Raw genomic sequence first — 16,066 nt, forward strand, 5'->3', positions numbered from 1 at the left:
CAAGTAAACTGCTGAGAGAGGCAAATAATGTATGAATTCAAAATTCAATAGTATATCTAAGATGTAGAAGATAAAATTGAGCAACTAGCACTTAAATAATATGAGAGCAGAAAATATTCCTAAATACCTCACAGGAACACAATAAAAAACTCAAAAATGGGAGTGAAATGCTAAAATTAAGTTATGTCAAGAATCTGATGCCCAGCAAAGATTGTAAAACTTGCTGTAATGAGTGAATGGCACTCACAGGCAGGAGTTTTATCTCTAGTCCAGGATCTGTGCCAGAACAAAATTTCTGATGTGGACAGACCTTCTCCGTCAGTGGCATACAACAAGATTACAACTTAAAGGTATAATGAGAATATCAAATTTCAATCATTTACAGTATTTCAGTATATGGACATCTAATTGCTCTTAAAAGTTTTAGAAACTATTTTTAATAAATTTAGGAACTGTAATTCATATCATGCATTTTCAGTGCACCCAACTGACCATTAATACATAAGTATTTTGTAATCTTTAACATTTGTAAAGAACATAATTTTCTTTTTTTTTGGACTGTGGCTTTAAAAAATACAATGGCTGCAGTTGAAAGGCATATTCACTGGAATAGGATGAGGAATATCTGCAACGTTGCTACCCTCAAACAGTTTGCCATAAAAGAACGGGATGGTGCCAGAAAGGAGTCCTGGAATAAGGAGAACTGCCTGATGACAGCGTTTTAATTGGCTCCTGGCCAGATGACTCCGGTTTTGTGTGGTAACAGTGCAGGCAGTACAGCTCCTTGCCTGCAAAGAGGGAAGGTCTAAAACTTCTCTCTCCTAAGCTTGTAGGATTCCAGTAATTCTGCCATAGTAGATAGCTGGCTATTGCTCACATTTCTGTAACCTGCTTTCTCTGAAATCCCCTGTTGAGAGGAAGAAGAGAAATTTCACCAGTAGAGACATTGAAAAGCAAGTTTTTCAACCAGTGAACCACAGGCTGAAAGTGCTGGGAGGCCACCTCGTGTCATCAACAAGCTGCAGGGAATTTGGAAGACAATCAAAATCAACTCATCTAATCCTGTACTCCAGATAGGTGCTATTGAACTGTTTTATCTCACCCATAAAGTCTGTGTTTTGTGTGTGTGCGTGTGTGTGTGTGTGTGTAGGTGTATGTGTATGTATGTAGGTGTGTGTGTATATTTGTGTTTGTGTGCATGTGTGTTTGTGTGCGCATTTGAGTTTAGGGGTTTAAGAAGGGGTAGAATTTAAGATATAGAGTTAGAAGTTAGCAGTCCATATTTCTTTCTTTTGCCACCAGTTAAAGAAAATTTGTTGAATAAACAGTAATTTACTTATAAATTTAAAAACCTGGTGCTCATATTCTGTTAACCTAAATTAAAGTTAGGCAGGATTGGGGCAATCTAGTGGTTTGGTCAAACTTTTCCCATTTGTCGCTGCTCGGGGAATAGTGGGGCTTGATATTACAGTGCACTATCCCCAGTGAATCGTGATACATTTTTAATGAAAATTCATGGCTTCAGCCATATAATAAAATTCTAGACAAATAATGAAGGCCTAAAAAGGTACATCTGCAACACAAGAAACTCAGGCTGCATTGTACTATTTATTCTTATATAATTTTAATTTAGTATTCTATGATTGAATATATGTGCATGTGCAAATGTTTGTTGGATTATATGTTAGATATGTTTGAATCATGTACCAAGTCATTTTTATAATACTATAAATGGAAAACAGAATTACTTGAACTGGTCAGTTCTTAAAATTATTTCAAATACTTTTAGTTACAAACCATTTTGTGATTTGTTCAAGGTACTTAGAAAAATAGCGAAGTATTGATTGCAAAAATAGCACATGGACACGGGGTAAGAGAATATCTGATTTCTAATTTTTAATAAAAAAGGATTCTGATCATAGTGATCTGGGGCGTTAATTTTACTTGAATTAATAATGAAAGAAGCCTTTGAAAAAGCACTCTCAATGGGAAAATCATCCAATGCATTCTAAGCCCTTTCCACAAAAGTCAATTATATACTCAAAAGAAATGGTGCAAGAGGATATTTAGCTGAGCCCTAGTGAAGATAAGTAAACAAGAGCAAAAAAAAATCTCACCATGGGATTTTACCAAGAGTTTTCAAACAAAAAATGTTTCTATTTCAAATATTACAGTTAAACTGGAACTTCCGAGAAATTAAAAAAAAAGCAAAATTCAACAATACTCATTAAGCTGTTCTCGCCACCATCCAAACACACAGGACATAAATAGAAAAATTCTAAATGTTTGCAATTCTTTCAGTAAGAGCATAAACATCTAAGCAAAGATGACACAAAACACTACCTTGCTGTAGTGGTGTCTGCTTTTCCATTCACAGCAACAATCTTCTCCTGTGTTGGGAGAGGTACCATAGAGGTAGTGTCTGCTTTTGCTATGGTAACTTCTTTTGCTTGAATAGTATCTTCACCACAATGCGGGCAGAAAGACAACCCATTCAAATAAGATGCACAATTCTTGTGAAAGCGGTGTGAGATGGTACTATCAGGTTGGCATTCCATGAAGGTCCCCTGGAAAGGCCATATAAATTTAATACATGCCTGTCATAACTAGCAAGTACTTAAGGATAACTTTTTTAAATGCCATTTTCATTTATCATGATGCAAAATGAGTGAAAGGGTAGCCAGCACCATGCTTCCAGGCCTCTTTAAACACAAACAGAATGGCAAATGATAAAACCTGGCTATCAATTCCACATTTTCATAATTTCCCTGCATAAGAGACATAATTTTGCTTAGTGCCTCCCCAACTAACTGTGGTTAAAGCAAAAAACAGACCACACAGGAACGCTGAGTTTTGAAATCAACTTGTCCCACTCCCATTAAAGCATCAGCTTGACTATTCTACTGCATTGTTGAGGGGATCAACCTGGTAGAAATAAACTTCAAAATCCCATTATTTGTTAAACTGGAGGCTGCAGTGGTGTAAACAAATCAATAAACACAAGGTGTGTATAGAGCAGTAATAAAAGATTTACTTCACACCCGTATGCAAAAGGATGTATATTCTAAGTATGGTTGAGAATGCAACCTTCTTACTGTCACATGTTGTCAGGTAATGCAATGTGCATTTCTTGAGAAAAGGGAATCAAAATTGTTCCAACTTGGCCTAAATGCACTGATGTACTTGCCTCTGATCACTTTTGGGTAAGCAAGAAGTAGCACTTCCTCCCCTCTCTCTCTCTCAAAGATCATGCTCCTCTACATGTGAAGAAATTAAATTCCTATCAACATATAAAGGGGACTAAATCCAAAAATAATTTAAGTTCAGTGCATAAAAAGGATCTAACCATTAAAGGGAAAGTCTACTGAAAATGGAAAAATGCTCTGACACCTCTGCCAAGGGGGGCCCAAAATAGCTAAATCTACCTTTAAACCTCATGTGCCATCTGGTGGGCAATGGATAAAAATTTCTAATATACATGAAGAATCCTTAAGCTGCTTGTTGGTTGACTGTACTGTGTTTAAACAAAATGTTGCAGACATTTTTGCTTCTTAATTTGGGAACAAACAAGGGAGCTCACTATAAACACAATACTTTTCAATCAGCTCTTCTAGTTACCAGAGAAAAAAGGTTTTACACACTTTCTGGTTATTAACTACGAACACACTTATCACATTGACCTTTTGCCTTACAAGTTAACCTGAAACTGGAAAAAGACATATCAATTATTTACATATGTTACAAAATAATTTTGCATTTTTGCTCCGTATTATTTGAGCTTTACAGTCAAGAACCAAAACAAGTGAGAAATATTTTTCATCTTGATATTTGTACTTATCTACTATACCAGACTCTCTACACTTACAGCAGTGCAGAAGTATCCACATCCTGGGCAACACTGGTGTTTAACCATCCGGGATCTGTGGTCCTCACACAGTACCATTAGCTGCACCTTATTGGAGGGTCGCATCATCTCTTGTTTGATCACGCTGTTAATACAGCTACTTAACTGCAAGAAATATTTGTTCAGGCAAATTACAGCTGCTGATTTGCAGATTTTGCTCTAAATTTATCAACCATGAGCTAGATTTTATCAGCACAAAATTTTTATCACAGTTGAACTCTGACCTGTATACTTAGTCACTTCAGGCTATCAAGTGGAAGTACTGCACTTCTGCAAGTGCCTTCTTTTGGATGACGTTAAACTGAGGGATCATCTTCCCTCAGGTGGATGCACAAGATCCCATGGCATTATTTTGAAGAAGAGAAGTGTTCTCTCCAGTGTCCAGACTAATATTTATCCCTCAACCAACATCACTAAAACATTTAACCTGGTTGGTATCTCATTGCTACTTTTGGGACCTTGTTGTGTGCAAAGTGGCTGTCATGTTAATTGTATTACAACAGTGGCTACACTTCTAACGTTATTTATTAACTGTAAAGCGCTTTGGGGCTTCTGGAGATTTTGAAAGGGGCAATATAATTGCAAGTTCTTTATTTATTTCTCTCTTATTCTGCTCAATGGGCTAAAGTATAATATAAACCACCAAAGAGAGTCAAGTGTATCAGCTGAACCTTTAATTCTATAATAGATGTTAATTAATGGATCATTTAAAAGTACAGCGAAGCAGGATTTTCTCTGTATTCTAGAAGTAACAAAACTGAAATCCTAATTATGACCAAAGGAAATCTTCCTTCAATTATTTTTCAATTGTGCTACTTAAAATTGTATTGCACAAAATAGGTTCACCAAGTGTTTACTGTGAATCAGTTGGATGTTAATTTTGTTCTGCTGGCGGTTATCATTTAAGGGCATAAATGCACATATGACCAGTCTGAAAGGGGGCTTTTTTGTTGGAAATGCACTCTATATGAAGTTTCCCTCTATAAATAAAAGCTTGTAAGTGAATAAAAACTAGGCTCCAATACTCTATCCTTCATCACCTAAGCTATTTGAGAGTTGACAGAAGATATTGGATTTGTAAAACAGTGCTAACACATGTTAAAATTAAGATTTTTTAGGCAACGTGTATTAGATTACATTAAAATACCTCCACTTATGAGATTCTCCATTTTGTAAGGTATATTATGTTTATTTTAAAGTCAGCATATCTCAATCAAACCATTTAGAAGGGCATATTTTGGGGAATACTGAAGACAGATACATGGAGCTGGTTGAAAAAGCACCCAAACCTCTTCAAACCTGTTGCATATGTCGTGCACTTTAAGGTGTTCATAGACTACATGTATAGGGAACATCTATTCCACAAGCCACAACAAAAGCTCACCAAGAAAAACCAAGGTTCAGTCTTCATAGCAGAAGGATACATTAACTTTAAAGATATAGCACTATCTCTTACATATGTCAAGAACTAGTACCAGAACACACATTTCCTTTGGCTGAGTCAAAACCTCAAACATAACTCTAAAAATATGATTAAGTAATATAAAAACTAGTGGAGACAGTATCCTTCACCGTGATAACTCTTAATAAAGTTAAGCTTCATTATCCTAAAGGTGGTATTCTTATTTCTTTGGAAGGGCATGTTTAACTTTTTTTTAAATGTTATATTCTATCATTTTCAATGCAGTTTCAACTTTAACTGCTCACAGGGGTGGGGGGGGGCATAATTAGCTTGATACATAATCAAAACTTAAGTAAAATGCAATTTAGACATTATGAGAATCATCATTATCCAACAACCAACATAAACCTGTCCATATGATTGTTTTCTCAAACTTGTGCCAAATGCTTCTTACCTCTTCATCTATATTCTCAGTCGCCATACACTTATTGTTAGCCAGTTTAACAATCTCTCGACTTTTTGGTGTTTCCATCCGACAGCTACAAAGAGGTAACTCCTGTAGCTTGTCTAGTTCCATTGAGTCAGAGCTTTGGGAAATACCTGCGTAGAATTACAATATTCAGACAGTTCATTTCAACCTTTCTTAGTACAAAAATAATCAAAGCATAATTGGTTGAAAGCATTCACATAAGTCATGCAAAATTCAATTGAACTAAAATCTCCAGCGTGTAAACATTTCCCAAATGTTTCCTCATAGCAAATTAAGTTTTATATTCTAGCTGTATATCTGGAAACAACACAAACCTTAAAATCGATAAAGCAACTTTACCTGTAGACTGTGAAGAGAAAAGGCCACCTGCAGGCAAATTCAGTGAGCTAAGGGGCATCTCTGTATACTCATTATTATCTGTCAGGGCTTGAGTCTCTGTTTCAGTACCTGTAAATAATGAAATTTACACTCAGATGTTTACAAAAGCACTTTAACCATACAACAGTCAGGATTTGAAGGCTGGTTCTGAAAGATCTAAGTTTTGTTAAAAATATAAGCCCCTAAGCATTTTCTCACCTGGACTGTTAATTTTCTCCAAGTGGAGCCTCAACAGGTCTTTGAATTCTTAACTTTTTAGTGAGGACTAGAATTCAAGATTATTGACTAACATTTGCTGGTTGGTTTCTTGAATTTCAATATTCTATTGAATATTGTATTAGTGATGTTATGTTAGAGGACTGCAGCTGACAGTGGACACATGGTTCTCCCATCAGTGACTGCATTCATAATTAAATGTCAATCTATCTACAGCATGTTAGCATATTGTGTGAATGTTGACCTTTCCTTTGATAAAACAGACAGGTTTCTCAAATGTAGCCTTCAGCGTTGGGTGGGTCCAATGGATAGACCAAACACTCTAAGGAACGCAGCAATTACCCCTGCACCCCACCCCCCTCCCCCCCAAAGCAAGCCAGCCGGTGGGAGACTGTAAAATTCTGCCTTATGACTCTCTACTGCAGCTTGAAGGCATCTACAGACTTTATGTGACACAGTGAAAATTAAGAATATTGGGTCCGTAAGTGGTGAAGTACTTTAACCATAGTGCAAAATTCACAAGCATTAAAATTGACTATTTTCACATTGCAGAGCTACTACAGTATTCACACAATATACTATATTTGCAGTATGTTAAGAGTTAAATGTATACTAAAAGAAAATTTGAAACGATTCTGAAATAATTTATATGCAGTGGGCAACTAGTATCTATGGTTCCCATGGCTGATACAGCTTGAGGATTTGCTTCCATGTCAATTATTATTTTTATGGTTGGTACTTGGCATCTATCTAATACAAACATTCAATTGTGGATTGTAAAAAAAAAAGTTTGAAGTAAACACATCAAGTTTATGGTGGCAATTTTCCAACCAATATTTAATTCTGTGGACATAAAATCTTTAAACTTCAGCAGCATTTCTTCTTTAAAGTGAATCAAATACCGTATCAAAACTGAAACAAACCATCAATAATTTTAATGTGAACTTTCTGATGTCAGCCAAGAGTAGATAAAAGCCAACTTTCAGTAACATAGGGCAGAATTTTCTGTCAGACATGCAAGGGGCGGGCCCCAACATCAGCAGGTAAAATGACACGTGGTGACGTCGGGTGTCACCACGCACCGTGATATTTCATTGTGCGGGCACATGATGAAGTTTGACACGCGCCCATCATTAATTAATGGGCTAGTTAAGGCCCTTAAATCGTCAATCGACGCGGATCTTCAGGCACCCGTGCAATCTTCAGTTCAGTGCAAGGGCGCAACGGGCAAGCGAATAAGAGGCTTTTTAATAAAACTCATCCACTGGCAGGATAAGAGGGCTCAGTGGAATTGTCAATCTGGTCTGAGAGTATTTATTGCAGAAAGTTTTTTAAACTTGCCTGTGTGATCTGTAGAAGTTCAGAATGAATTCCAGCAGCTTTCTGTGTACTTTGGACCTTAAGGTCAGCACTCTGCAGTAAGTAATCTTCATTGGGCCTGCAGCTTTCCAGAGGCCTCTCTTTAGCCTGGGTAGGGGTGTTGACATATCCACGGGGGGGGGGGGGGCAGCTCCTCTGAGGAGGATGGGAGGGTTACAATAAGGAGGAAGGAGGAGTGCACAATCAGCTTCCAGGGGAGCCACCTTTGGGAGTACAGGCGCAGGCACAAGAGGCGCAGGGCCAAGAGGTAGTCTAAGGTGGAAGGCGCCGCAGAAGACGCCACTATCCTGCTGCCAGGGTATACAGGCAGCGAAGCAGCTACCTCAGTATGGCTGAGATGCATGCCGAAGGAGACTCCGACTGTCAAGGGAGACAGTCAGCTACATCTTTCAGATGATTGGCCCTGAGATCTCTCCTTATTCCGTGGGTGGACACCCCATGCCAGTGGCTCTGAAGGTCACAGCTGCCCTCAGCTTCTATGCCTCTGGCTCCTTCCAAGACTCGGTGGGTGATCTTTGCAGTGTCTCCCAATCAGCTGTGCACATGAGTCAAGCAGGTTACAGACGCTCTGTTCAGGTGTGCATTGACCTTCATCCACTTCCACTGGGACCAGGCAAGCCAGACACAGCGAGTTAGAGGCTTTGCGGCCATTGCTGGCTACCCCCGCGTCCAGGGTGCTATAGACTGCACACATGTGGCTATCAAGGCACCAGCAGGTGAGCCCAGTGCCTTTGTCAACAGGAAGGGCTTCCACTCCATGAACTTTCAGGTAGTGTGTGATCACAGGATGCTGATTCTACAAGTCTGTGAGAGGTATTCAGGCAGCTCCCACGACGCCTACATCCTCAGACACTCCCAGGTGCTGGGGCTCTTCAGTGCTCCTGCTCGGCTTGATGGATGGCTGCTGGGTGACAAGGGCTATCCCCTCAGAAGGTGGCACATGACACCGCTCTGCCATCCAAGAACAGAAGCTGAGCAGCGCTACAATAGGAGCCATGCCTCCACAAGGGCTGTGGTGGAGAAAGCCATCGGTCTTCTCAAGATGCGCTTCTGATGCCTGGGCCGCTCAGGGGGCGCAATCCAGTACCCCCCAAATCATGTCTCGGTGATAGTGGTTGCATGCTGTGCTCTCCATAACCTTGTGCTGGAAAGGGGGGACGCAGTGGGCGATGAAGACGTTGATGCAGTGGATGCAGCTGCACATGATGAGTCCAGCACTGATTCTGAGGATGAGGAAGCACAAGGGAATGATGAGGGGCTAAACGCTGACCCAGGACTACACCAAGGAGGCAGAGACACCCGGGAGACTTTGATCCAACGAAACTTCAGCTAGCTCCACACAAATGGATCAGGAGGACCAGCCTTGCCTGGTGCTTCCATACTCAGCACTTAAGTGCTAAATTTGCCACTTCATTAATTTTCACCATCATAAGGTCACACAAAGTCAAAACAAAACGTTTTTCAAGCATAAACAAATAATAATTCCCTATTCTAGGGCCAACATAAAAGCACCAGTGAGAAACCCGTGGTGTGCCTAAGGCGCCTTATGCTTACGTTTACGGATGCTACATCTTGATACCGCCCCATCGCTCTGAGTGGCATCTGAGACATCTGCTGTCCTGTTGACCTTGATGACCTTGGAGGCCATCCTCTGGTCCGTGGAGCCTGTGCTGGACCCGCCTGGGAGGGATCTGCCAGGTCCACAACTGGCATCTCCCCAGTCGCCGCAGCCTCACCCAATGAAGCTGTCACTGGGAGAGGGGCGGAGCAGCTGTTGCCCTCATCCAGAGCACCGTGAGAGAAGCCCGCTGATACGATAGGGAGCTGCTCCGACGACGTGAGGTCGCCCCGGACCTCCCTGTTCACCGTCGATGGGTGGGCAACGAGCTGGGAAGCTTGAAGCCCACACCATCTCCCACATTGGCAATGACCAGCTGTGGCCACTGGCGCAGTGAAGGCTTGCAAGTCCGAGCGTAACCCCCAGGAGATCCTGCTTGTTCTCCTAGAGGGCCTTCTCCACAAGAGTCGTCACTCTCTCCATGGAGGAAGCATGACGCTCTGCCATGAGCCTCATTGCATCACTGATGCTCTGTGTGGACTCCTCCACCATGGGCACCAAGCGAAGCATAGTCTCATGCAACACTGCCAGATGTTCCCACACACCTGGCCACATTTTCTGCAATTGCTGCATCGCAGACAACTCCAGAGGGACATCCTCATGCACTGATTCCGCATGTGCCTGGTCCCCTGCAGTCCTCCGACTGCTGGCACCATCGGCACCCTCTGTCTCTGCCAGCTCCTCCAGTGATTGTGAAGTGCCCTCTCCACTGTGCCTCAGGACACTAGCTGATGTTGCAATGCCCACCGAGGTGCTAGTATCTGAGCTGGTGCCTGCCTCGCAGAAATGGTGTGACGCAGGTGACAGTTGAGGGCTCTCGGGTGTGAGGGGGGCATCTGGAACTGCTCCTGGCGGACAGACTCTGATGATACTGAAGTTAACAACAAGGACAGTGGATCAGTTAGCGTGCACACAGGGACATGCTTCATTCCTTTCCCCCTGGCTCATTATGCGCTCAACCTTCCAGAACCTATGGAGATGAACATTGGTGGGGTGGCAAATAGTCAGGAGGATAACCTAACATTACAGGCGAATACAGACAGGCTGGTCAGATGGCCTAAGGAACGCCAAATGGAATGTTATGTGGATAAGTGTGAGGTGATGCACTTGGGCCCAGGAGAAACAAGGTACGGGAATACACGAGGAATGGTAGGATCGTGGAAAGTAAGGAGGATCAGAGGGACTTTGCTGGGCATGTTGACAGGCCCGTTAAGGTAGCGGGACAAGTACATAAGGCGTTTAAGAAGGTAAATGCCATACTTGCCTTTATTAGCTGAGGAATAGAATACAGGAACAGGGAGGTCATGTTCCAAGTGCAGAAAACGCTGCCTAGGCCACAGCTATAGTTCTACCTGCAGTTGTGATATGTGCTTCAAGGGAGGGATGTGATTGGAGTGGAGAGAGTGCAGGGGTCGTTGACCAGGATGCTGGCTGGGCTGGAGAGTTTGATTTATAAGGAGACATAGTGTAGAAATAACATAGGGTTATTTCCCCTGGAGCAGAGGAGATTGAGGGGTGACACAATTGAGGTTTATTACATTATGAGGAGCACAGGTAGGGTCAATAGAAAGGAACTTTGCCCCTTGGCGGAGGGATGAGTAACCTGGTGGCATTGATTTAAGGTAAGGGGCATGAGGTTAACAGGTGATGTGATGAGCAACTTTTGCACACAGTAATGTGGGACACACTGCCTGAAAGAGTGGTGGATGCAAAAACCCTCTTAACATGTAATAAGTATCCGGATGTGCAGATGCGATGCCATGGCATACAAGGCCATGGGCATAGTGGTCAGAAATGGGATAAGGCAACTTTGGAAGGTGCTTGACATGTGCATCTGTCTATGACCCACACTTCTGACTCTATCAGTCTGTGAATGAGCAATGTTGCAACAATAACAAATCAAACAATCATTAATGCTATGGATGGTGGGAAGACAGAGCAGATGTCACTGTTGACCTCAAAAACCTGGCCGTTCCACCCCAGCCTCACCGACACCAGTGGACCTGGCGCATGGCGCCTCTCAAGCTCCAAGACCTCAAGTTCGAAATGGCTTAAAATCGTGAGCTGGGCCTGGCCACCTCCAGTCCGCAAACACTGACATGCATTGTGAGCATTCTTCTGAAAAACAGAGAAGGCCATTCATTGCGGCTAATAGCACATGGACTCTGCACGCACACGCCTTACCCCAACCACAGTGGCCCATCTCAGGCCTCCAATGCCTCCTCTCCCCGCTACTGCTGATCAGTCACACAAAGGTAGTACGTCTGCTCCCAAACCCCGCCCCCCAACAGCCACCTTGGACACATTCTGCGTCCATCACTTTAGGAAAAACATGGTCTTAGCTCCCATAGCAAGGAGGTGCAACTACGTGCAGCATCGAGAGCAGCAGATGGCTCTTGGCCGCAAGACCTTGAGGCTCCCCTTCCACAATCTCATCACCGTGAATAGGACATGTGTTGTTCTGAGTATGCGCCTAGCTGCATCTCCTGCAGGTTGCCCTCAGACTAGTTATGTGCGACTAAGAGCAACACATGGTGCGGGGGAGGACTCATCTCATGAACCACTCAGTCTGATGTAAGCATGGGCACTATCTGCTTGCTCACCCAGTGTACGAGAAATGCCCAATGTGATTTAATGCAGTCACGACAGTAAGACTTGGAGGGGTGGGGGGGAATGGGACCTAAAGGCTAAGGCTACCTGCTGGGTTAAATGCTCAGTGCCAACACGGTACTCACCCTTCCAGAGCGCAATAAATCGTTGAAGCGCTTACAGCACTGGATACAGGTGCGCCACACCACGTTGCAGGAGCTCACCACCTCCGCCACCTCTTCCCAAACACATTTGGTCATGTGAAGGGTGCCTCCTCCTCCCATCCTGGGGGACCAACACTTTCCGCCGGAAAGCAGCAAGGCAGTCATCAGAAAAGCGAGGGGCACATTGGCCCCCCCGCTGGCCTACCCTGCTCCTCTCCCCTTCCCTCCAGTGTGCCCTGCTCAGCAGAAGCCTTGCAGTGTGATCTCGACATGGCCATTATGAGCAGCCTACAGGAGGCTGCCAGGCCTTCCCTTAAACAGACTGCTGGGTCACCATTGGACCCGTTGGTCTGTGCACGCCTGTTGCAGCCCGCATGCTTCCGCTCTTCACGGGAGTCGGAAATGCCTGCCTGCGCATAATGGCGGCGTGGTCCCGATCGAGTCTGCGCCCGCCTGTGGCCCCTCCTGCTCCACCCACCCGACAGGCAGAAAATTCTGCCCATAGAAGAATAAGTTAATTCATAAATAACTATGGGGTATAAAATATAGTGTACGGTTTTTGCCTCAATATCCTTTTTTAAAAAATTATTTTGTGTGGCATGAGCATCACTGGCAAGGATAACATTTGCTACCCATCCTTGACTACCCTTGAGAAGGTGGTGGTGAGCCACCTTTTTGAGCTTTATAGTTTTATTTACACTCCTGCTGTATCTTACTATAGGTACAGGCCATATACATATTGCTGTACCTCACTGGTGATTATGCTGACTGGATGCATGAATCAAGTTCAGATCTCCAGTTAGCTACTTTTTAAATATAAAATACTACACTTGCTGGAAATCTGAAAAAAAGACCAGAAAATGCTGGAAAAGCTTAGCAGGTCTGGCAGCATCTTTGGAGAGAGAAACAGAGCTAAGTCGATATGAATCTTCTTCAGAGCTAAAGAGAGTAGAAATATGATGGATTTTATACTGATTAAGAGCGGATGAAGCAAAATAGAAGGTCAGAGATAGACAGGAGCCAAGGAGAAATTTGACAAAGATGTCATGGACACCAGACAAAGGGTGTGTTAACGGTAGTGTTAAACACTAAAGGAGGTGCTGAGAGTGGCATCAATTTAGGATAGCAGAATGTGTTAATAGCAGAACAAAGATCAGTGCTCTGTGAAAGCAAAACAGTGACCCTGTTTTGAAGAGGGTGGAGGGAGGGAGGGGTTTGAGGAGAGAGAGATAAAATGAATAAATAAACAACCAAACATTTTTTTTTCACATTGGATTATAAAAGGGGTAAAAACGGAGGAGAGAGTTCATGGTGAAGTTGTTGAACTCAATGTTAAGTCTGGAAGGCTGTAAAGTGACTAATCAGAAGATGAGGTACTGTTCCTCCAGTTTGCATTGGGCTTCACTGGAACATCGCAGTAGGCCAAGGGCAGACATGTGGGCATGAAAGCAAGATGGTGTGTTGAAATGGCAAGCAACAGGAAGGTCTGGGTCAGGCTTGTGGATTGAGTGAACATGTTCCACAAAGCGGTCGCATAGTTTGTGTTTGTCTCCCCAGTGTAGAGGAAACCAAATTGAGAGCAGCAAATACAGTAGACCAAATTGAAGAAGGTGCAGGGGAAATGCTGCTTCACCTGAAAGGAGTGTTTGGGGCCTTGGATGGTGAGGGGGGAGGAGGTAAAAGGGGCAGGTGTTGCACCATCTGTGATCGCATGGGAAGGGGGTGAGGAGTTGGGGGCGAAGGAGGAGTGGACCAGGGTGTCACGGAGGGAACGGTCCCTACGGAATGCCGATGGGCAGGAGGGGGCTGGTGAGTAGATGATGTGTTTGGTGGTGGCATCATACTGGAGTTGGCAGAAATAGCAGAGGATGATACTTTGAATGTGGAGGCTGGTGGGGTGAAAAGTATAGACAAGGGGGACCCTATCATAGTTCTGGGAGTTTGGGGAAGGGGTGAGGGCAGAGGTGCAGGAGATGGGTCAGAGACGGTTGAAGGCCCTGTCAACCATGGTGGGGGGAACCCGAGGTTAAGGAAAAAGGAAGACATGTCAGAAGCGCCATTTCGGAAGGTAGCATCATTGGAACAGATGAGACAGAGGTGGTGGAAGTGGTAGAATGGAGTGGCGTCCTTACAGGAAGCAAGGTGTGGGGAGCTATATTCATGGTGTTTGTGGGAGTTGGTGGACTTGCAATGAATATTGGCAGACAGTCAATCATCACAAATGGAGACAGAGAGGTCAAGGAAGGGAAAGGAAGTGTCGGAGATGAACCATGTGAAGGTGAGAGAGGGGTGGAAATTAGAAGCAAAAATCGATAAAATTTTCCAGGTCCAGACAAGATAATGAAGCGGCACCAATACAGTTACCTATTTCTTAATGTTATGAGAGACCAACTAGTAATGCCATTTCTCACAGAGCTTTAAAGAAAGGCTCAAAAACTTACCTTCCTTCATAAAATCAACTTTGCATTATTCTGGAGCTGTGCAACACCCAGTGCAAAATCCTGGGAACAGAGTGCTGACGGGAGGTGCTTTAGTGTGCCAGGGAAACAGATTGGTGACCTGATGCACTAAAATTAGTAAACTTTCAATCTAAGCTTCCAATAAAACATTTTCATCAAAAAGACAATACAAGGTCCAAGTAATGTGGGATATATGCACCATGTATTAGGTATTTGCACGATGTATTAGGGATACAACTATATGTACTTACAACAGCTTATTTCACTACATTTGTTACAGAAAAATTCTTGTGAATGAACACAATCCTTGGAGCAACATAAAACTACAGTTACAAATTACATGCCCGAACTAGATATTCTCATCATTGGTCTCTCACACAAACAGAACTCACAACCCTTGTGAACCTTTGTTCAACAGCAGCATGACATGGGAAGCTTAACAATGAAATCCCTTGTTAAATGAACTGCGATCCAGAAAAAACCACCAAATGTATTTTCCTAACCTTAGAAAAAGCAGATGAACATATGAGTTAAACAAGGCCAACAAGTTAATTTGGTATCAGTACAAACCTAAAGTTGTTTTGTGTCAAAGCAAAAGTAGGACTTGACAGAATGTTAAAAGTGTGTAAAACTAGCCATTTGAAAAAACCTATTGGAAGAACATTGAAATGAAATGCATCTCAAGCTCATCATGAATTTTGAACTGTTATTAAATTGTCAAAATCCATATAAGAACTTAATTAGCCTCTACTCCTACCATCCCAAGCTGGTAATGCAACCACTGGCAAGGTGTTTCTCAAGACAAGCAAATTTTATAAATTCGATGTACTGAATAGATACAGGGTAGACACCACTGGATTACTGGCAGTTTATTGGCATTCAATCTCACAATGCTCCTGTCTCCCTTCAATGGGGAATTATAACAGAATTCTAATTTCCAATAGTATAGGATTTAGCTATAAATACTAACATTTGAAATAACAAAAATATCGAAGGCAGGGTAATTTTCATATTAACCCAACATCTTCCTACATCACAGCACCAGGATATAAAGTGTCAACTTCCTTTGCATCAATAATAGCATGCACCAGTTAATGCCCTCATTTTGTTATCTACATAATATTTACTTCTGTTACCTCTATCATTACCTTTGGGTCGGTTTTTTCGTCTTCGTTTCCTCGTTGGTTTTACCCATGGGCTGTCATTCTTCCCTTTTTTCTTCCATTTCCTTTTCAAACTAGACTCTGAACTCTGAATGGTCAAGAAATAGGTTTATAACGTTATTTGCTGCAGTAAATTAGGAAGTTCTGGACTACACTTCTAATGCCAGACTTTTCATTTTGAATAATAGGCTGAAATAGTTTCAGCCATAACAGCAAAAACAGAATTACACTGAAAACAATTACACTAATGTTTTTGTTACTTTTAAAAATGTCAACAGTAAATTACAAGTCCAAAATGAGAGA

At 42.6% G+C, this 16,066-nt stretch overlaps 1 protein-coding gene across 14 annotated transcripts in view; it reads right to left on the bottom strand.

The window, feature by feature from the left end:
* The window catches only part of ehmt1b (euchromatic histone-lysine N-methyltransferase 1b), a 171,579-nt gene that overhangs the window by 67,529 nt on the left and 87,984 nt on the right, over positions 1 to 16,066 (bottom strand). For 13 of the 14 annotated variants that reach the window (XM_041192991.1, XM_041192994.1, XM_041192999.1 and 10 more), the window contains 5 exons: positions 15,737 to 15,851; positions 6,136 to 6,243; positions 5,761 to 5,906; positions 3,866 to 4,009; positions 2,344 to 2,567 (listed from right to left, as the gene is read on the bottom strand). In XM_041192991.1, coding sequence (XP_041048925.1) covers positions 2,344 to 2,567; positions 3,866 to 4,009; positions 5,761 to 5,906; positions 6,136 to 6,243; positions 15,737 to 15,851 — 737 coding nt within the window. The remainder of the gene's footprint in view (positions 1 to 2,343; positions 2,568 to 3,865; positions 4,010 to 5,760; positions 5,907 to 6,135; positions 6,244 to 15,736; positions 15,852 to 16,066) is intronic. The other variant, XM_041192990.1, reaches the window with a different exon arrangement.

The sequence above is a fragment of the Carcharodon carcharias genome, chromosome 8 (genome assembly GCF_017639515.1).
Source record: "Carcharodon carcharias isolate sCarCar2 chromosome 8, sCarCar2.pri, whole genome shotgun sequence".
In the NCBI taxonomy this organism is placed as follows: domain Eukaryota; kingdom Metazoa; phylum Chordata; class Chondrichthyes; order Lamniformes; family Lamnidae; genus Carcharodon; species Carcharodon carcharias.